The 21,439-nt window shown below is 45.9% G+C and overlaps 1 protein-coding gene and 1 long non-coding RNA gene across 2 annotated transcripts in view; both read left to right on the forward strand.

Moving 5' to 3' along the window:
• Nucleotides 1-276: 276 nt before the first annotated feature.
• Nucleotides 277-21,439, forward strand: part of LOC137369664 (angiopoietin-1-like) — a 248,447-nt gene continuing 227,284 nt past the window's right edge. The window contains exon 1 of the mRNA XM_068031003.1: nt 277-909. Coding sequence (XP_067887104.1) covers nt 610-909 — 300 coding nt within the window. The 5' untranslated portion in view covers nt 277-609. The remainder of the gene's footprint in view (nt 910-21,439) is intronic.
• Nucleotides 11,988-16,940, forward strand: LOC137369663 (uncharacterized). The gene is made up of 2 exons (XR_010974995.1): nt 11,988-12,119; nt 16,690-16,940. It is a non-coding gene; the product is annotated as an uncharacterized lncRNA (long non-coding RNA).

A 21,439-nucleotide genomic window follows, 5' to 3' on the forward strand; every position in this document is an offset into this window, starting at 1 on the left:
AGATTTCACTCATGGCATATCAAAAGGAAACTGAAAGGTGGGACTGGAACAGATAAGGACGAGGGAGGGGGGCGGGGGTGGGGGCTGGACTTCTGCACATGCTTGAGGTCATGTAAGCTGTGTTTTTTTTTTGTAAGATGATCCCTGTGCAACTGGGGTATCAGACATCCTTAACATAGTGGCGCATACATTCCTGTCAAAGTCTTTGCACGCCTCTCTCCAGCCTGAACCTACGCTGAGTTGTTCAGTCAGGATCAAGCTGGGGAGTACACTCAGGAGCTCAGTACATGGGCTGAAGCAGCTTTAACCTACAACAGACTGGGAAACGGCCGAGTGCTTTCATTAAAGGTCTGGTGCTGAAGTGAGTGAGACATCAAGTAAGATCAAGAAGGGGAAATACAGACTTTCACTTACTTGATCTTCTATATTTTGGAACAAAACTTATTTTTTTAAATCACCTGCACTGTCTAATTCAAAATTAAAACTTGTTGAAGCAACTGCACTTAAGGAGCAAATAGTTGTCCATTGCTTCCCTACGTTTTATTAGTTTTTCCTGTGAGGATTGAAGAGAAAAGCTAAAGGAAGGAGCGACGGCAGTCAGCAGAGGGAATGTGGCCGATAGATTCTCTCTCCGTGGCTCTGCTGTGTGCTGCGCTGGCTCACGCAGGCTGTAGCGGTCAATCACGAGGGACAGAGGGAGGCCGCAGGAGGCTCAGCAGGGTCCAGCATGGGGCGTGCAGCTACACTTTCGTCCTGCCCGAACCCGAGGGGGGCTGTCGCGGGACTCCCGAACCCCACAGTACCAATTCCCTCCAGCAGGACGCGCCCCGGGAAGATGAGGAGTGGCCCTCGCAGAAGCTGCAGCGGCTGGAGAGCAGGTCGGACAACAACACGCAGTGGCTGCGGAAGGTAAGAGTTCGTTCTGACTTCCGTCTCTTTTATAATGTCGGCGCCCGAGTGCGTGCAGCCTCCCGCTGCCTGTGCCTCAACGTGAACTGGATTCTCGGCCACGTAGAAACTGCCAAGAACATCCATCTCTGCCAACGATGGAAGAACTAATGTAGGATGTCATGCCTTTGTTACCTGCAGACTTGACTGTTCCAATGCACTCCTGACTGGCCTCCCGCCTACCCACCTCTGTAAATGTCAGCTCATCCAAAACTCTGCTGCTCATATTCTAACTCACACCATCACCTGTTTACCCATCACCCCTGTTGCTCGTTGACCTACATTGGTTCCTGGTTAAGCAACACCACAATTTTAAAATTATCATCCTCGTTTCCAAATCCCTCCATGGCCTCACTCCCTCCTTATCTCTGTAATCGCCTCTAGCTCCTCAACCCTCCGAGATCTCTGCACTCCTCCAATTCTGGTCTCTTGTGCCTCCCCGATTTTAATCGCTCCACCATTGGTGACCATGTCGTCAGCTACCTGGTCCCTAAGCTCTGGAACGCCCTCCCGAAACCTCTCCGCCTCTCTTTCCTCCCTTAAAACCTACCTGCTTGATCAAGCTGTTGGTCACCTGTCCTAATATCTCCTTATGTGGCTCAGTGTCAGTAGTTTGTTTGATAATTGCTCATGTGAAGATGTTTTGCTATATTGAAGGCGGTATATAAACACCAGTGTGTTGTTGTGTTGGATAACCGTTACATGGCATGTGAAAAACAATCTCCTGTGCATTGGAATGAACAGTTCATTCCTCAAAGTGGTTCTTGGATTGAACACTTTGGGTCAACTCAGGTGAGCTATAAATCTTGCTGGTAAACAGTTTGAACTTGAGGTTTACACACAGTGGCTGTGTCTTCAGTGATACTGGAGCTCTGATCAAACTGGTGAATCTTGACAAGAATTGCTGATGTTAGTCAGAAGCTCAATCTTATCAGGGGTGCTACTGTATTTACAATACTTCAATGGGTCTGGGTATCCTTGAAGCTGATTGAATAGAGATGTGTTGTGAGAGTTGTTCTCGAGCCAGCTATGCTATGTGGTTGTATATGCTGTGTATATTTTATATGCTGTCTCCCACTCTCTGTCTATCTCCCACTCTCTGTCTATCTCCCTCTCTGTCTGTCTCCCTCTCCCTTTGCTTGCCTCCCACTTTGTCTGTCTGTCTGTCTGTCACCGCCTCTCTCTGCCTCCCCCTCTGTCTGTCTATCGCCCCCCCCTCTCTTTGTCTGTCTCCCTCTCTCTATATGCTATTGTGTTTTTAGACGTGGATTGTTTTTGTTTTATGATACACGGAGTATGTTTTGTTCAACCACAGATGATAGGCTGTAGGTAATTTGATGTTATATGAATGAATGTGGTTTAAATGACTTGTGCAGGTTATAGATTGTGTTCCATCAGTATTGTGAAACAATATGCTTTGAACTATCTGTGCAGGTTAAAGATGGGAGTCATTTTGACCTTGTGTTATAATGCAATGCAACAAGAGGATCTAAAATGTATTGCCTGACAGTGTGGTGCAGGCAGGTTCAATGGTGGCTTTCAAATGGGAATTGGATTAGCACCTGAAGAAGAAAAAAATGTAGGGCGACAGGGAAAAGGTGGGGGAGTGGGACTAGGTGAGCTGCTCTTGCAGAGAGCCAGCACAGACATGATGGACAGAATGGCCTCCTTCTGTGCTGTAACCGTTCTACGATTCGTTCTATGATTCTATAAATAGAGTGACAGCGAATCAGAAGCTCTGCTTTACATCTCATTTCGTTGACTGTAATGGAAGTAAAATTAGGGAGAAATGAAAAACGAGACTACCGATTCGCTATGGCCCAGATCACATGATTGCACAAAAGTCAAAATCCACCCCATAACGTTCTGCTTGACTTGTAAAGTGTGGTTTAATTGCTGTGCGCAGCTTGTGTTGAATGTTTGGTGTACATTCCCTATTTGTATGTGTTTACGGAACAAATAGGTGTTTTAAGAGCTGTCATTCGGTGCTTTTTGCTCACTTGCTGTAAATGCATCAAAAACCCAGAGCTGCACAGTGGCTGAAGTATTACTGAGGGCTGAGAACAGACAGGTGGGGAAGGGGGGTGGAGTGGGAATCTTCTCAGCCTCGAACAGTCGAGCTTCAATCTGGCCTCACTTCCAGACTGCTCTGTGTATAAACATGTCCGTAAACATGGGACCAGATCCAACACTCATCATTGCAAGAAACAGAACCAGTAACACAGTTACACACTGGTTACACACAGGTGATTGCATGGGTAGAAGTCCTGACAGTACAAATAGTTTTTAAGCAAAAACAATATATATATATGTGTGTGTTTGGAAAATGAGCGTCTTCACCCCCATGGCCTTGTGTTTCCAACTGGGGACTGTATGAAAGCATAAACCATCGTTAGAAAGAGTGAGAAGCATTGGGGGGAGCGAGTGACATTTTCAAAATGCTTTTGCGCAAGAGAATCAGACAGAATTCGCAGTATCTGTTGCCGTGGTGAGCTGTCGCAATAGCAAGCTTTTGTGTTAATTTACTTTACTTCTAGAAGTATTCACTCAGCAGCCACAAAGAGTTACAATGGTTTCTCAGTTGCTATTCCATTGCTCCATGAAATGGAGAATCTGTAACTCAATGCACACTGCTGGAGTCACTTGGGCTGATAGTCTAAGGCAGAATGGTACTGGACCAGCCACCCATTGCACACACCTTCTTCCATGTTCCCTCTCTGTCTATCGAAAGTCGAAATGCCCTCCACTGTTTTTCTCGGTAGATCTGAACTTGGAAAAAGTAAAGTCCAAGTAACTGTTCAAAGTGGCTGAGTCTCTGTTCTGCAGGAACCCCGCACCGTCCAAACCCAGTCCCGCCCCATCCCTCACACAGCAACGACAGCTCTAGCCGATGTCTGACCCACCCCTGTCACTCAGAACTTCCACTCGAGCTACACAACTGTCCAGTGTTTGTTAACACTGCGCTGATTCTGTATTATACAGATAGAGGCATTAGAAAAGATGTATAAGAGATTGACAAGGACAATAACAGCACTGAGAGGTTATACCTAGCAGGAAAGGGTGAACAGGCTGGTGCTTTATTCTTTAGAAAAGTGAAGGCTGAGGGGTGAACCGATTAGTAATCTTAAAGATTATGAAAGGGGTTTGAGAGGGTAGACATAGAGAAGATGTTTCCACTTATGAGGAAAACCTTCACCCAGAGAGTGGTGGGAATGTGGAACTGGCTACCACAGGGAGTGGTGGAGGTGAATAGCAGCTATACATTTAAGGGGAAGCTGGATAAACACTTGAGGGAGAAAAGAATAGATTATGTGGATAGGGTGAGATGAAGAGGGGTGGGAGGAGACTGATGTGGAGCATAAACACCAGCATGGAGCAGTTGGGACGAATGGCCTGTTTCTGTGCATTAAATTCAATGTAATTCTTTGTAACGCCAAGTGTCGCAAAGTGTGCAAAAAACGCCAATTCTCATCTCAGCGAAGAGTGAACCGTCTGAAGCCCTGACTGTAACTCTGGGTGGGCGGGTGCTGATTCAGGCACTAAACCCCATCCCAGACCTTGGCAGCGTGAGGCCAGTATGATTCACTCACTCCTGGGGCTTATTTGCATCCCCCCCGCCACCCGATACCCGATTGGTTGCCCAACTGAAACTGGCGGGAAGTGGTAGGTGAGTGGGGGGATGGGGGTCAGGAAGGGAGTGTCCCTGACACTCAAGTGAATCAAATGTCATTATTTAAGACAGGAGGGAGAGAGAAACCAGGTAACTATAGATCTGTGAGTTTAGCGTGAGGTCTGGAGCGATTTCTGGAATCTGTCATCGGGGACAATGTGGTTGAACAGTTGGCCAATTAGGAGCTGATCAGAGATCACACATGGATTTGTGAAAGGCCATTAGCATGGTGGATAGGGCAGTGTCTGTGGATGGTTGTCTATTTGGAGTTCCAGGAAGCATTTGATGAAAAGCACAATGGAATTGGAGGTAACCCTTGTGACGTGTGTTGTTCATTGGTTGGATTGTAGGAGACAGAGAACAGTGGTAAAGGGAATATAGTCTGATTGGTGGGATGTGACAAAAGATGTTCCCCAGGGTTTCAGGGATCTGTACTGGGGCCTCAGATTTTCCCCATCTAGCTATTAATGGCTTGGATGAAGGAATAGAAAGTTTGAGTTTTTCTGAAATCAGAGACATTTTATTGAAGCTTATCGTCTTGCACTCATCAACAAGAATGTGCAAGAATATCAATGTAAGGGAAAGCAACAAATTTATACTGTATGAGAAGAGAGTGCTGATTGCTAAATTAATAATTGCTAAATTGCTTCGACAAAATGTCTCTGTTTTCAGCAATACTCATGTTCTTTATTACCAAGAGACAATTTGAATCGAGTTCTTTAGCCAACTTTGCAGAGGACGCTATATTAGTTGAGTAGATTGTAGCTGGACGTTACAAAGGGACATAGATAGACTAAGAGGGAGTAGTTTTGACTTTGGGTGACTCAATATTGGATTGGTCGCCCATTACACATCGCCTCCCAAGTATCCCCTTTACAGTATATTCAAAATTAGCTGCAGTGCACGGGCAAATCTGTGGCAAATGGAGTTCAATATGAACACGTTCGAGGCCATTCACTATGGATTCAAGAAAGACAAATTGGAATATTGTGTCACTAGTGTGAGAGAGGGAGTAATAGTTGTGGAGGAGCAAAGAGATTTGGGCGTCCAAGTGGCGTAACCTATAGGGTTACAGACCGAGAGTTGGAAAATGGGATTATGCTGGAGGGCTCCGTTTTGGCCGGCACAGACATGATGGGCAGAATGGACTCCTTCCGTGCAATAAACCTTTTCTTTTCTTTTCAAGTACACGTGTCGTGTAAAGCTCGCGCACGGGTGCACAAAGTAATCGGAACGTCTAGTGGAATGTTGGCCATAATCTCGAGCGAGCTGAAACACAAAGTGGAAGAAGTGATGCTTCAGATGTACAGTCTTGGTCAGACCTGATCTGGAGTAACTGGATTCTGTTCTGGGCACCGCATATCAGGAAGGATATATTGGCCTTGGAGGGAGTGTAGTGCAGATTGACCAGAATGATACTAGGAATAAAAGGGGTAAATTTTGAGGAAAGGTTGCAGAGACCAGGCTTGTATACATTTGAGGTTAGAGGACTGAGGGGTGATCTAATTGAGGAGTTTAAAATGATAACATGATTCAATAGGGTAGATATAGAGAAACTATTTCCTCTGTTGGAGAAGTCCAAGAGGGCATAACCTGAAAATCAGAGCCAGGCTGTTTAAGAACAAAATCAGGCAGCACTTTCTCACACAAAGAATGTGTATGAGTGTGTGTGTGTGTGTGAGTGTGTGTAAGTGTGTATGGATGTGTGTGTAAGTGTGTATGGATGTGTGTGTGGGTGTGTGTGAATGTGTGAGTGTGTGGATGTTTTGTGTGGGTGTGTGCGTGTATGTGTATGTGTGTGTGTGTGTGTGTGTGTGTGTGAGCGTGTGTGTGTGGGTGTATGAATGTGTCGGCATGTGTGTGAATGTGTGGGTGTGATTGTGTGTGTGCGTGAGTGTGAGTGTGTGGGTATGTGAATGTGTCGGCATGTGTGGGTGTGAATGTGTGAGTGTGAGTGTGAGTGTGAATGTGTGAGTGTGTGTGTGAATATGTGGGTGTGTGAGTGAGTGTGAGTGTGTGGATGTGTGTGTGGGTGTGTGTGTGAGTGCGTGTAAGTGTGTATGGATGTGTGTGTGGATATGTGGGTGTGTGTGTGGGTGTGTGTGTGGGTGAGTGTGTGGGTGTGTGTGTGTGGGTGTGTAAGTGTGTGTGGATGTGTGAGTGAGTTTTTGGATGTGTGTGTGGGTGTGTGTGTGCATGTGTGTGTGTGTGTGGGTGTGTGTGTGTGGGTGTGTAAGTGTGTATGGATGTGTGTGTGGATGTGTGTGTGAGTGTGTGGGTCTGTGTGAGTGTGTGGATGTGTGTGTGGGTGTGTGTGGGTGTGTGTGTGGATGTGTGTGTGTGTGTGTGTGTGTGGATGTGTGGATGTGTGTGTGGGTGTGTGTGTGAGTGCGTGTAAGTGTGTATGGATGTGTGCGTGGATGTGTGTGTGAGTGTGTGTGTGTAAGTGTGTATGGATATGTGTGTGTGTGTGGGTGGGTGTGTATGTAGGTGTGTATGGATGTGTGTATGGATGTGCGTGTAAGTGTGTGTGTGTAAGTGTGTGGATGTGTGTGTGGGTCTGTGTGGGTGTGTGTAAGTGTGTATGGATGTGTGTGTGGATGTGTGTGTGAGTGTATGTAAGTGTGTATGGGTGTGTGTGTGAGTGCGTGTAAGTGTGTGTGTGCAAGTGTGTATGGATGTGGGTATGTGTGTGAGTGTGTGTAAGTGGGTGTGGGTGTGTGTGTATGTGTGTGTAAGTGTGTATGGATATGTGTGTGAGTGTGTGTAAGTGTGTGTGTGTGAGTGCGAGTAAGTGTGTGTGTGTAACTGTGTATGGATGTGTGTGTGGGTGTGTGTGAGTGTGTGTAAGTGTGTGGATGTGTGTGTAAGTGTGTATGGATGTGTGTGTGTGTGTGTAAGTGTGTATGGATGTGTGTGTGTGTGTGTGTGTGTAAGTGTGTATGGATGTGTGTGTGGGTGTGTGTGTGTATGGTTGCGTATGTGGGTGTGTGTGAGTGTGTGTAAGTGTGTATGGATGTGTGTGTGTGTGTAAGTGTGTATGGATGTGTTTGTGGGTGTGTGTGTTTGTGTGTGAGTGTGTGTAAGTGTGTATGGGTGTGTGTGTGTTTGAGTGTGCGTAAGTGTGTATGGATGTGTGTGTGGGTGTGTGTGTGTATGTGTGTATGGATGTGTGTGTGGATGTGTGTGTAAGTGTGTGTAAGTGTGTGTGTGTAAGTGTGTATGGATGTGGGTGTGTGTGCGTGTAAGTGTGTATGGATGTGTGTGAGTGTGTGGGTCTGTGTGGGTGTGTGTGTGAGTGCGTGTAAGTGTGTATGGATGTGTGTGTGGGTGTGTGTGTGAGTGTGTGTAAGTGTGTATGGATGTGTGTGTGGGTGTGTGTGTAAGTGTGTGTGTGTAAGTGTGTATGGATGTGTGTGTGGGTGTGTGTGTGAGTGTGTGTAAGTGTGTATGGATGTGTGTGTGGGTGTGTGAGTGTGTGTGTGTAAGTGTGTATGGATGTGTGTGAGTGTGTGGGTCTGTGTATGAGTGCGTGTAAGTGTGTATGGATGTGTGTGTGGGTGTGTGAGTGCGTGTAAGTGTGTGTGTGTAAGTGTGTATGGGTATGGGTGTGTGTGTGAGTGCGTATAAGTGTGTATGGATGTGTGTGTGGGTGTGTGTGTGTGAGTGCGTGTAGGTGTGTGTGTGTGTAAGTGTGTATGGATGTGTGTGTGGGTGTATGTGTGTGAGTGCGTGTAAATGTGTGTGTGTGTGTAAGTGTGTATGGATGTGTGTGTGAGTGTGTGGGTCTGTGTGGGTGTGTGTGTGAGTGTGTGTAAGTGTGTATGGATGTGTGTGTGGGTGTGTGTGTGTGAGTGCGTGTAGGTGTGTGTGTGTGTAAGTGTGTATGGATGTGTGTGTGTGTGTGTGTGTGAGTGCGTGTAAATGTGTGTGTGTGTGTAAGTGTGTATGGATGTGTGTGTAAGTGTGTATGGGTGTGTGTGTGAGTGTGTGTAAGTGTGTGTGTGTATGTGTAAGTGTGTATGGATGTGTGTGTGGGTGTGTGTGTGAGTGTGTATAAGTGTGTATGGATATGTGTGTTTGTGTGAGTGTGTGTAAGTGTGTATGGATGTGTGTGTGGGTGTAAGTGTGTATGGATGTGTGAGTGTTTGTGTGAGTGTGTGTAAGTGTGTATGGATGTGTGTGTGTGTGTGGGTGTGAGTGTGTGTAAGTGTGTATGGATGTGTGTGTGTGTGAGTGTGTGTAAGTGTGTATGGATGTGTGTGTGGGTGTGAGTGTGTGTATGTGTGTATGGATGTGTGTGTGGGTGTGTGTGTGTGAGTGCGTGTAGGTGTGTGTGTGTGTAAGTGTGTATGGATGTGTGTGTGGGTGTATGTGTGTGAGTGCGTGTAAATGTGTGTGTGTGTGTAAGTGTGTATGGATGTGTGTGTGAGTGTGTGGGTCTGTGTGGGTGTGTGTGTGAGTGTGTGTAAGTGTGTATGGATGTGTGTGTGGGTGTGTGTGTGTGAGTGCGTGTAGGTGTGTGTGTGTGTAAGTGTGTATGGATGTGTGTGTGTGTGTGTGTGTGAGTGCGTGTAAATGTGTGTGTGTGTGTAAGTGTGTATGGATGTGTGTGTAAGTGTGTATGGGTGTGTGTGTGAGTGTGTGTAAGTGTGTGTGTGTATGTGTAAGTGTGTATGGATGTGTGTGTGGGTGTGTGTGTGAGTGTGTATAAGTGTGTATGGATATGTGTGTTTGTGTGAGTGTGTGTAAGTGTGTATGGATGTGTGTGTGGGTGTAAGTGTGTATGGATGTGTGAGTGTTTGTGTGAGTGTGTGTAAGTGTGTATGGATGTGTGTGTGTGTGTGGGTGTGAGTGTGTGTAAGTGTGTATGGATGTGTGTGTGTGTGAGTGTGTGTAAGTGTGTATGGATGTGTGTGTGGGTGTGAGTGTGTGTATGTGTGTATGGATGTGTGTGTGGGTGTGAGTGTGTGTATGGATGTGTGTGTAAGTGTGTGTGTGTAAGTGTGTGTGTGTGTAAGTGTGTGTGTGTATGGATATGTGTGTGTGTGTGAGTGTGTGTAAGTGTGTATGGATGTGTGTGTGGGTGTGAGTGTGTGTAAGTGTGTATGGATGTGTGTGTGTAAGTGTGTATGGATGTGTGTGTGGGTGTGAGTGTGTGTATGTGTGTATGGATGTGTGTGTGGGTGTGTGTGTGAGTGTGTGTGTGACTGTGTGTAAGTGTGTATGGATGTGTGTGTGGGTGTGAGTGTGTGTATGTGTGTATGTGTGTATGGATGTGTGTGTGGGTGTGTGTGTGAGTGTGTGTAAGTGAGTATGGATGTGTGTGTGGGTGTGTATGTGTGTATGGATGTGTGTGTGTGAGTGTGTGTGAGTGTGTGTGAGTGTGTGTAAGTGTGTATGGATGTGTGTGTGGGTGTGTGTGTGAGTGTGTTTAATGTGTATGGATGTGTGTGGGTGTGTGTGTGAGTGTGTTTAATGTGTATGGATGTGGGTGTGGGTGTGAGTGTGTGTAAGTGTGTATGGATGTGTGTGTGTGAGTGTGTGTAAGTGTGTATGGATGTGTGTGTGGGTGTGGCTGTGAGTGTGTGTAAGTCTGTATGGATGTGCGTGTGGGTGTGTGTGTGAGTGTGTTTAATGTGTATGGATGTGGGTGTGGGTGTGAGTGTGTGTAAGTGTGTATGGATGTGTGTGTGGGTGTGGGTGTGAGTGTGTGTAAGTGTGTATGGATGTGTGTGTGTGTGTGGGTGTGAGTGTGTATGGATGTGTGTGTGGGTGTGGGTGTGAGTGTGTGTAAGTGTGTATGGATGTGTGTGTGTGTGTGGGTGTGAGTGTGTATGGATGTGTGTGTGGGTGTGGGTGTGAGTGTGTGTAAGTGTGTATGGATGTGTGTGTGTGTGTGGGTGTGAGTGTGTATGGATGTGTGTGTGGGTGTGGGTGTGAGTGTGTGTAAGTGTGTATGGATGTGTGTGTGGGTGTGGGTGTGAGTGTGTGTAAGTGTGTATGGATGTGTGTGTGGGTGTGTGTGCACTTTAAGAACGATGTGAAGCAGTGTTCTTTAATAATTATTGGAGGCGAGGGAGTTCCTGTGCAGTTACTCTTCCAATTCATTCCCGCCTGCTTGTGGCAGGTGCTTTTTTTCAGCACTAGATCATTCCCCTTGGTGTGATTGTTCAACATTACCATATTATCGAAACTGCACTCTCCCGTTAATCACAGGAGGTGAGATGGAAATACTCAGTCTGAGATCAGCTACCTGTTAAAGGAGGGACAGCAAGATACAGAACCTCCTGCTAGACCAAGCATAGACTAAACGTTGTACCTACACCGCAAATACTGCTAAACCAAATATTTCCCACCTTTGACATTTCTGCTGTTTTCACACTTTACCTCGGGGGGGTTGTAATGTGAGGCTATTTAAATTGTACATTGCAACAGCAAGTAGAAATTTACAATGGATGAATAAACCTGTCCGAAATGACCCAAATTCTTTTATACTGTTGGGACTGAATCTTGCTGAAATAATAACAGTGCTTTAACGACATGTGCCCTTTTAATGCACGATCAGCCAGCAGGTTCAGGGGATGAAGCGATACAGCCTGAGTAGCACATCTCCAGAACCTCTTGGGCGATTTATGCTGCTCCGCAATTTGCTTCACACAAACACCCTCTCGTCCTCAACCTCCCCGTTATTTTTAAGAACTTGCAGGATTTACGTATAAACTCACCGCAGGAAGTTCAAGCTGATAATTAACAGCGTAAGAACCCTTTAACAATGTGATAATCGTGAATGCAATGCTGGTAAACCTCTGGCCCAGAAAGGGAACAATTTAAACTGTTCAGTCTCATTCCCTCAGGTAGTAAGTAAATTGTTTTTGGAGATTGCAAAAATGTGAAATTTTAATCTTGATTTTTTTTTTTACTTTTCCTTTCTCTCCTCTCTCTTTTAATCCAATCTTTCTTTAACTCCCTCTTTATTTCTTTTTCAGGGCCTGATTTGACTCTAATTCATCCAATTTTCTTCTCTGTCTCTCCTCTGTGTCTTTCTCAATTCTTAAAACTCACTGGTTAAGGAGACAGACTGTTCGTTCCATCATTTACTGAGAATCCAGATGCCTGGTTGCCCCTCGCTGTGGGGCAGCTCACACTCCCAGCAAGTGAGAGGGTGAATGGTTTCTGAACTGAAGGCTGGGTCGAACTACCACAGCATGCTGTGAGATACCCCACTCACTCCAGCAGGATCACCCCTTGGGAGCAGTAAGCGCTGAAACTGATTCAGAATTGGGTTAATCAGTTGCTAATCCCTGCACACATTTTCCTGAATTGCATCACTGGACTGACCTCTCCCGGTCCCCAGGATGTGACACCGTGACCATGCAAGGGTTTACGTGTGTTTCCCTATCTCCCCATCACTGTGAGTGCTGGGTGAGCTGTTGCTTCTCTGGCGAAAGATCAAAGAAGCCGGGGACTGTGGAAAACCTGAATCGAGAGTGCACAGCAGGTAAGTCAGCACTTGTGAAATGCGCAGTCAGTTAATGGGAATTCACACTGGCGCTCACACTTGTGGTCGGTGCCAGTAGAATTATAGAGTCATCGGCCAGAATTTTGTCGGTGCAGTGAAAGCCGGGGGTAATCCCGCCTCAACCGTTTGAGGGACCCCCCCCCCCCCAAGCCACATTTTCTGGCTGCCTGGCAACTAATTAGTTGCCGTCGGGGCTCCCGTCCCTTTAAAGGTTGGGCGCCCAACTTTAAGAGCTGCTCGACTATCAGAGGGCCGGCAGCTCTTCCGTCTCAGCAGCACCACTGGGAGTGGTGGCCACTGCTGGGACTGCACCTGGAAGAAGAGAGGGGAGCAGGTCACCTTCCCAACTAGGTAAGTGGGGTCTGGCAGGCCCCGGCGAGGTGGGTAGAGGTAAGAGAATGGGGGTGGGGTGGGGGGGGGCAGGTGCTGTGGGGGCAGTCATTGTTGCCAGGCCCCCTCCATGGGCCACAGAGTGCCCAATTGCCAGTGGCAGCGGGAAGAGGCCCTTAATTGGCCACTTTAAAGGTTCCATTGGCGTCTGCGTGGGTGGACCATCCGCCACCTTCCCCACTGCTGGTAAAATGGCATGGCGGGAGAAAGATGATGGGCACTCCACCCCTGCCTTCCCACGCCATGTTCCCCACCACCAACCACGCCACCCCCGCACACCCCCCCCCCCCACCCACCGTCTACCAGCCCGGATCCAGAGGGCTGGTAAAATCCAGCCCATAGAGCCATTTACGGCACAGCAGGACAGGAGGCCATTCAACCGATCAAGGGCGGCACAGTGGCGCAGTGGTTAGCACCGCAGCCTCACAGCTCCAGCGACCCGGGTTCAATTCTGGGTACTGCCTGTGTGGAGTTTGCAAGTTCTCCCTGTGTCTGCGTGGGTTTCCTCCGGGTGCTCCGGTTTCCTCCCACATGCCAAAGACTTGCAGGTTGGTAGGTTAATTGGCCATTATAAATTGCCCCTAGTATAGGTAGGTGGTAGGGAAATATAGGGACAGGTGGGGATGTGGTAGGAATATGGAATTAGTGTAGGATTAGTATAAATGGGTGGTTGATGATCGGCACAGACTTGGTGGGCCGAAGGGCCTGTTTCAGTGCTGTATCTCTAAAAAGTCCATGCTGGCTCTCTGTAGAGAAATCCAGTGAGTCCCACACCTCCACTTGATCCCCATAGCCCTGCAAGTTTATTTCCCTCACGGGCTCATTCAATTTCCTTTTGAAATTATAAATTGTCTCCACTTCCACCACCCTCATAGGCAGCGTCATTACTACTCGCTCTGTAATAAAGTTCTTTTTTTTTAACTCATTGCAAGGGATGTGGGTGTCACTGGCCAGGCCAGCATTTATTGCCCATCCCTAATTGCCCTTGAGAAGGTGGTGGTGAGCTGCCTTCTTGAACCGCTGCAGTCCATGTGGGGTAGGTACACCCACAGTGCTATTAGGAAGGGAGTTCCAGGATTTTGACCCAGCGACAGTGAAGGAACGGCGATATAGTTCCAAGTCAGGATGGTGTGTGACTTGGAGGGGAACTTGCAGGTGGTGGAGTTCCCATGCATTTGCTGCCCTTGTCCTTCTAAGTGGTAGAGGTCGCGGGTTTGGAGGGTGCTGTCGAAGGAGTCTTGGTGAATTGCTGCAGAGCACCTTGTAGATGGTACACACTGCTGCCACTGTGCGTCGGTGGTGGAGGGAGTGAATGTTTAAGGTGATGGATGGGGTACCGTTCAAGTGGGTTGCTTTGTCCTGGATGGTGTCGGGCTTCTTGAGTGTTGTTGGAGCTGCACTCATCCAGGCAAGTGGAGATTATTCCATTACACTCCTGACTTGTGCCTTGTAGATGGTGGACAGGCATTGTGGAGACAGGATGTGAGTTACTTGCTGCAGAATTCCCAGCCTCTGACCTGCTCTTGTAGCCACAGTATTTATGTAGAGGGTCCAGTTCAGTTTCTGGTCAATGGTAACCCCCAGAATAGTGGGGGATTCAGCGATGGTAACACCATTGAATGTCTAGGGGAGATGGTTAGATTCTGTTTTGTTGGAGATGGTCATTGCCTGGCACTTGCGTAGCGTGAATGTTGCTTGCCACTTATTAGCCCAAGTCTGGATGTTGTCCAGGTCTTGCTGCACATGGACACAGACTGCTTCAGTATCTGAGGAGTCACGAATGGTGCTGAACATTGTGCAATCATCAGCGAACATCCCCACTTCTGACCTTGTGATTGAAGGAAGGTCATTGATGAAGCAGCTGAAGATGATTGGGCCTAGGACACTACCCTGAGGAACTCCTGCAGTGATGTCCTGGGACTGAGCTGATTGGCCTCTAACAACCGCAACCATCTTCCTTTGTGCTAGGTATGACTCCAACCAGCAGACGGTTTTCCCCCTGATTTCCATTGACTTCAATTTGGCTGTGTCTCATTGATGCCACATTTGGTCAAATGCTGTCTTGATGTCAAGGGCAGTCATTCTCACCTCACCTCTTGAGTTCAGCTCTTTTGTCCATGTTTGGACCAAGGCTGCAATGAGCTCAGGAGCTGAGTGGCCCTGGCAGAACCCAAATTGAGCATCAATGAGCAGGTTGTTGCTGTTTAAATGATGCTTGATAGCACTGTCAATGACACCTTCCATCACTTTGCTGATGATCCGAGAAAAGACTGATAGGCTGGTAATTGGCCAGATTGGATTGTCCTGCGTTTTGTGGACAGGACATACCTGGGCAATTTTCCACATTGTTGGAATTGGCTGGAGATTGGTATTGGTGTTGCTGAGGACCTCAGGAGGAGGCCAAGATGCATTATCCACTCGACACTTCTGGATGAAGATGGTTGCAAATGCTTCAGCCTTGTCTTTTGCATTGATGTGCTGAGCTACACGCATTTCCTTGTAAAAGACACTAGTTCAGCCTCAGCTGGAGTATTGCGTCCAGTTCTGGGCACCACACTTTAGGAAAGATGTGAAGGCATTGGAGAGAGTACAGAAAAGATTCACGAGAATGGTTCCAGGGATGAGGAATCTCAGTTTTGAAGATAGATTGGAGAAATTAGGACTGTGTTCCGTGAAAAAGAGAAGGCTGAGAGGTGATTTGATAGAGGTATTCAAAATCATGAGGGGTCTGAATAGAGTAGATAGAGAGAAACTGTTGCCACTCATGAAAGGATAAAGAACGAGCGGGCACAGATTTAAAGTATTTAGTAAGAGAAGCAAAAGTGACACGAGGAAAAACTTTTTCACGCAGAGAGTGGTTAAGGTCTGGACTGCGCTGCCTGAGAAGGTGGTGGAGGCAGGTTCAATTGAAGCATTCAAAAGGGAATTAGACAGTTATATGAAAAAGGAAGAATGTGCAGGGTTATGGGGAGAAGGCGGGGGAATGGAACTGAGGGAGTTGCTCTTGCAGAGAGCCAGTGCGGACACGATGGGCCGAATGGCCTCCTTCTGCACTGTAACGATTCTGTGATCCCCTTTGCATCCCTTACAATACCGTAATAAAAAGAGCAAGCAAATCTTCGGACTAAAAAACATCCAGGCAGCAGATAGTCCTGTAAGTATGAGTGTGTGTGAGTCAGTGTGTACATATCTGAGCTTCCCAGTCGTCTCTCATTTCAATTCTCCACCTTGCTCCCACTCTGACCTTTCTGTCCTTGGCCTGCTGCACTGTTCAAACAAAGCTCAATGCAAGCTCGAGGAACAGAACCTCATCTTTTGACTGGGCACTTTACAGCCTTCTAGACTCAACATTGAGTTCAACAATTTTAGATCATAACCTCTGCCCCATTTTGTTTTGTGATTTTTTTGCTGGTTCAGTTTTTTTTTCTCTCGTTTCGCTCTTAATCCCTTTACTTTGTGTTCAGACGGCTGCTATCCTGTCATTCACAACTCATCTAGACACACCTTTTGTTCCTTCACTTGTCCCTTTGGCTTTGTACCATGAAACCTTTTGTCATTTAATCTCTCCTGCCCTCTCACCCTCTCACAGACCTTCCCTTTTGTTCTTCTTCACCCCTCCCCCACCCCTTCCACTTGCTCAAAACCTATTACATTTCTAACCTTCCTCAGTTCTGATAAAAAGGTCACAGACTTGAAACATTAACTCTGTTTCTCTCTCCACTGACTGACCTGCTGACCATTCCCAGCACTTTCTGTTTTTGTTTCAGATTTCCAGCATCTGAAGTATTTTGCTTTTGTATGCATCTGAGTGTGAGTGTGCACGTCTAGCCTAGATCTGTAGGCCAAGATCAATCCCTGTGCCAGAATGGATGGGCCCGAAGCCCATCTGAAATCTGCAGGGCTGTGGGGGAGAGAGGAGGGGGAGTGGGACTAATTGGATAGCACTTTCAAAGAGCCAGCACAGGCACGATGGGCCGAATGCCCCCCCCCCACCGTGCTGTATGATTCCATGAATTCGATTGAAACGGGAACCCTCATTCCTTACTGGGATATTTGATGGAATCAGCGTCATGTGTTATTGAATAGGCCGTTTCAAACATTGCACATTGATTAGCGAGTGGGATCTTTGATTTTTCCCTGAACTTTTCACTTGAGAAAGAACGGAGATCTCCGAGAAGTTACTCCCAAGATGATTAAAGGCATCTCTGGACTGGACAAGGAGTTGGTCAGCAGAGGGACAGGTTACATCATGACCAGAGGTGTCAGCAATGGTACAGGAACAGTGCCGGATTAAAGATGGTCCAATAAATATACAACTGCTTACAGACGTGGGGTGATATTCTTCCTGTCTTTAATTCTAATGAAGCACCAAGCAAATAACAGTATAAATAAAGACTCAGCAACAAGTTATCAGCCCGTTCCCTTGCTTTCTTTTCAATCTGCCAAATCAGAAGTATAATTTTTCTTGGATTAGTTGTTGAGTACTGAGGGATTTGTGATAAATTTTGCTGTGAATTAAAATACTAAGATGCCACTTACACTTTAGTTAAAAGAAAAGTTGCTCCGTGGCCTGACAGATATTTCTAATTACCTGTTGAAAGTTTACAAAGAAAGAATTGCAGATTGGTGCCAATTTTGAAATCTATGGAAGAGATTGGGTTTTTGCTGTGACTCAGTGAGTTTAAGCCCCACTCCAGAGATTTGAGCACAAAAATCTAGGCTAACACTCCCAGTGCAGTACTAATCTAATCCCCTTGGCATTTGTGGGAGCTTTCTGTGCACAAATTGGATTCTGTGTTTCCTACATTACATCAGCGATTACAATTTAAAAGCACAACAGCAAAATCCTGGAAATCTGAAATAGAAACAGAAAGTGCTGGAAATACTCAGCAGGTCTGGCAGCATCTGTGGAGGGAGAAACCGAGTTAACGTTTCAGGTTGATGACCTTTCATCAGAAGATGCTGCCTGACCTGCTGAGTATTTCCAGCATTTTGTGTTTTTACTTCTGAAGTACTTCATTGGCTGGAAAGCACTTTGGGGCACCTTGAGGTCGGGAATGGTGCTATAGAAATGCAAGTCTCTCTGAGATATTTCCCACTGTGCCATCCAGCGACACAGAACATTTGGTACCATCCCCTGGAGTTATGGCTCATTATTCCCATGTATTTATGAATAACAGAAATATTTGTAACATCCTGTCTCGCTACAAAATGGCGGAGGGCCAAGTTTCACTTTTAGGAAAGTAAATACAAGCACACGGAATCAAAATTACTTTGACTGTGTTAACGCACCACATTAAGATTCCGTTATCAGTCATTATTTACACTGTGTCATAGTTGCCAAGTAGAAGTGATTAAAAAAAAAACTTGCACTTGGAGTGAGTAATCAGCGAGTGCCCTATCTCCAGGTTAATGTCACAGTTTCAATCATTTCTATTGCTAGCTGCTTGACAGACTGTGCTATTGGTGATTTGGGGAGTGATCTGTGTCACGCTGACACTGTCAGGATCATCACAAGCACTCTGAGTGGGGGTAATGCAATATATATCTTTTAAACATTCACCATTCAATATGAAAAATGACACCACAGGAGCTGGAATGATTTTAAAAAGTAATTCGCTTTCTGTATAAAATCCACACGCTGCACTCTCCGACAACAATAGAATCGCACAGTGTTTTAATAGGTACCTTTACAGTGTCGAAACCACGGAACTGCTGTCTCAAAATACTTTTAAAAAAAAGTCATGTGAGGTGTTAAAGCAATGTCCTAACTGCAGTCCCAGGGGGATGTAAAAGCTTCCATGACACTGTTTTGAAGAAGAGCAGGGGAGTTCACCTCAGTGTTGTGGACAGTCGTTCAGTCAGCATCACTATGAACAGATGATCGGTTATCTGCTGTTTATGGGGGCTTGCTGTGCATAAATTGGCTGCCACGTTTGCCACATTATAACACTGACTACTTCAAAAGTACTTGGCTGTAAAATGCTTTGGGACATCTTGAGGTCATGAAAAGCACTATAGAGATGCAAGTTTTTTTTCTAATTGCAGAAAGTTAACCACCAGCATTTCAGGAACAACGCATTTAGCACCACATCCTCCAGGGAGTCATTTACAAACAATTCCAGTGGATTGAAGCTTAAACAAATCTGACTGATCCATGGCCAAACAGATGAGTTTAAAAGGGTAATTCCAATGATGAACTGTATGGCTTGGCAAGGACCGCATGAGATGTAATTTCTGATGGAACCATGCTAATCAACCAGAAATGCCGAACTTTCTTTGAACCAGAAATGTTTCCTATTTTGACTCAGGTTCCAGCTATTGCACCATCACGGTTACACGATCCACTCTTGGCATCAAGTATGTCTGTGTGGGCCTGGGGTCTGGCATGCATGGTGATGTTTTACTAATTAACATTACAGAGGCATGGGACCAGCTTGACACTGCACAGGCCAATTTCCTCATTGCTGAATTAATCACTGGGGAGCTGAAGTGCCTCTTGTGGGTGCATGGTTTGCATCAGCCTGTGTTATTATTGGACAATAAGCAAAGGCCCATAGCCATATGGTTGGTCAACCATCACAATCCAATTCAGCTAATTCAGCTGCATTTAGAGTCGATCGGTGATTAACTGTCTGACTAATTGTTGCACTCCTGTGCCTTAAAATTTTTATGATTCTATGATTCTTAGAATAATTAGACTGCCTATTTCTGGGCCATGAGGATGTGGAATTATTCACTCCGTAGCTTTCAATGTTCTCTCGTTGACATCATTGGAAGGAGAATGCCATAGATCAGACATGTGTCTCATATCACCATGTGACTGTCCTAACCTGATGGACAATTGCTGCCAGGTTGTCAATGAAAACAATCTCCCTCTCAGTAGACTCTTATTTCCCATAAACTGAGAGCGATAGATTTTTGTTGGGTCGGGGTATTGTGGTATATTGTAATATCTTTTGTATACTGCCTCTCTGCTGCCCCCTCTGTTGGGAGGTGTAAATAAAAGTATCCAGCATGCTGCTCCCAGTTGAGACCTCATGTAATTTTACTCTTAATACACAACAGGTGTTAAGGGTTAAGGAACCAAGGTGGGTAGATGGAGTTACAATACAGACCAGCTGTGATATTAATTGAATCTAATTGGAACAGGCTCTTAAGAGCATAAGAACATAAGGAATAGAAATGGGAGTAGGCCATTTGGCACCTCGAGCCTGCTTCACCATTCAATAAGATCATGGCTGTTCTTCAACCTCAGTCCACTTTCCTGCCCACTCCTCATATCCCTTGATTCCCTTAGAGATCAAAAATCTGTCTATTCTAGCCTTGCATATACTCAATGGCCTCCTTCTCCTCTGTTCTTGTACAACCCCATCCACCAGACTCCCAATAACTATAACACTCCTTTAAGAGACCGGCAGAAAGAAAGAAGGAGCTAGCATTTATTTAGCATCTTTCACGACTTCGGGTCATCCTAAAGCTCTTTACAGCCAATGAAGCACTCTTGAAGTGTAGTCACTATTGTAATAGAGGAAATGTGGCAGCCATTTTGTGCACAGCAAGCTCCCACAATGAGCAATGTGATAAATGACAAAGATCATCTGTTTTAGGTGTTGGTTGACGGATAAATAGCGATAGTGTTTCGAAGAAGAGCATGGGAGTTCCTGCCAGTGTCCTGGGCCAATATGTTGTCTTGAACTAACATCATTGATAAATATAAATATCTTTCTCATAACCCAAGAAAAGAAGTTTGCTGCTTTAATGTCCCCTATAGTTTCACAATTTTGTTCCATCAAACCGTCAGCCAGCTCCAAATGTAATGAAACTGCAAGGGAGAGTTGAATCTGGAACGATCTCACTCTATTGGTCCTTTAGAAGTTTTATAGTGACCCAGAGGGTGAAATTGTTTGTGCGATCCCAGCACTTTAGGAGGGCCAGGCTAAGGATTCCCATTGTCACAGTATAACTCAAATGTTGTACAAATGTTGATGGGTGAAGATAAGAATGAAAGCCTAATTAAGCTGCCACTGAAGAAGGTTCAGTAGTCCCACACATCCTGGGAGGGCTGGGTGACATGCCAACTACATGACAAATCCAAGGTCATTTGGAGTCACGTGTTCTGCTGGAATGTGAAAGCTTTTGCCCCTTGAGCAGAAGATCTGCTTCAAACTCTTGATGAACAATTATGACTACAAGAGCGAGTGGTGGATGATTAAACCTTTGAAACTGTTGTGGGCTTGCTGCATATTTCTGAAAAGAGAATCAACTAACTCGCCAATTAACCCTTTCCAACTCCAAAGAATAAAGGAGTCTTCTGGATACAACAACAATAATTTGCATTTATAAAGCACCGTTAACATAGTGAAATGGCCCAAGGTGCTTCACAGGAGTGTTATCAAACAAAATTTGACGCTAAGCCACAGATGGCGATATTAGGTCAGGTGACCAAAAGCTTGGTCAGGGAGGTAGGTTTTAAGGAGTATCTTAAAGGAAGAAAGAGAGGTAGAGAGCTGGAGAGGTTTAGGGAGGGAATTCCAGAGCTTAGGGCCCAGGCAGCTAAAGGCACGGCCACCAAGGGTGGAGCAATTAAAATCAGGGATGTGCAACAGGCCAGAATTAGAGGAGTACAGAGATCTCGGAGGGTTGTAGGGCTGGAGGAGATTACAGAGATAGGGAGGGGGTGAGGCCATGGAGGGATTTGAAAACAAGGATGAGAATTTTAAAATCAAGGCCGTCAAGCACAGAGATAATGGGTGAAGGGGAGTTGCCGTAGAGTCAAATGGTTGTAAATCTAGAGGCCAATTGAGGAAGGTTTTGCAGATTGCCAGTGCTCTTACGTTTCCAGCCCTAGGGCAATCTATAAACTTTCCTCACAAACTGCAATTCATCTGTAATTAATGTCCGCATTA

This window comes from Heterodontus francisci, chromosome 5, assembly GCF_036365525.1.
Source record: "Heterodontus francisci isolate sHetFra1 chromosome 5, sHetFra1.hap1, whole genome shotgun sequence".
NCBI lineage: Eukaryota > Metazoa > Chordata > Chondrichthyes > Heterodontiformes > Heterodontidae > Heterodontus > Heterodontus francisci.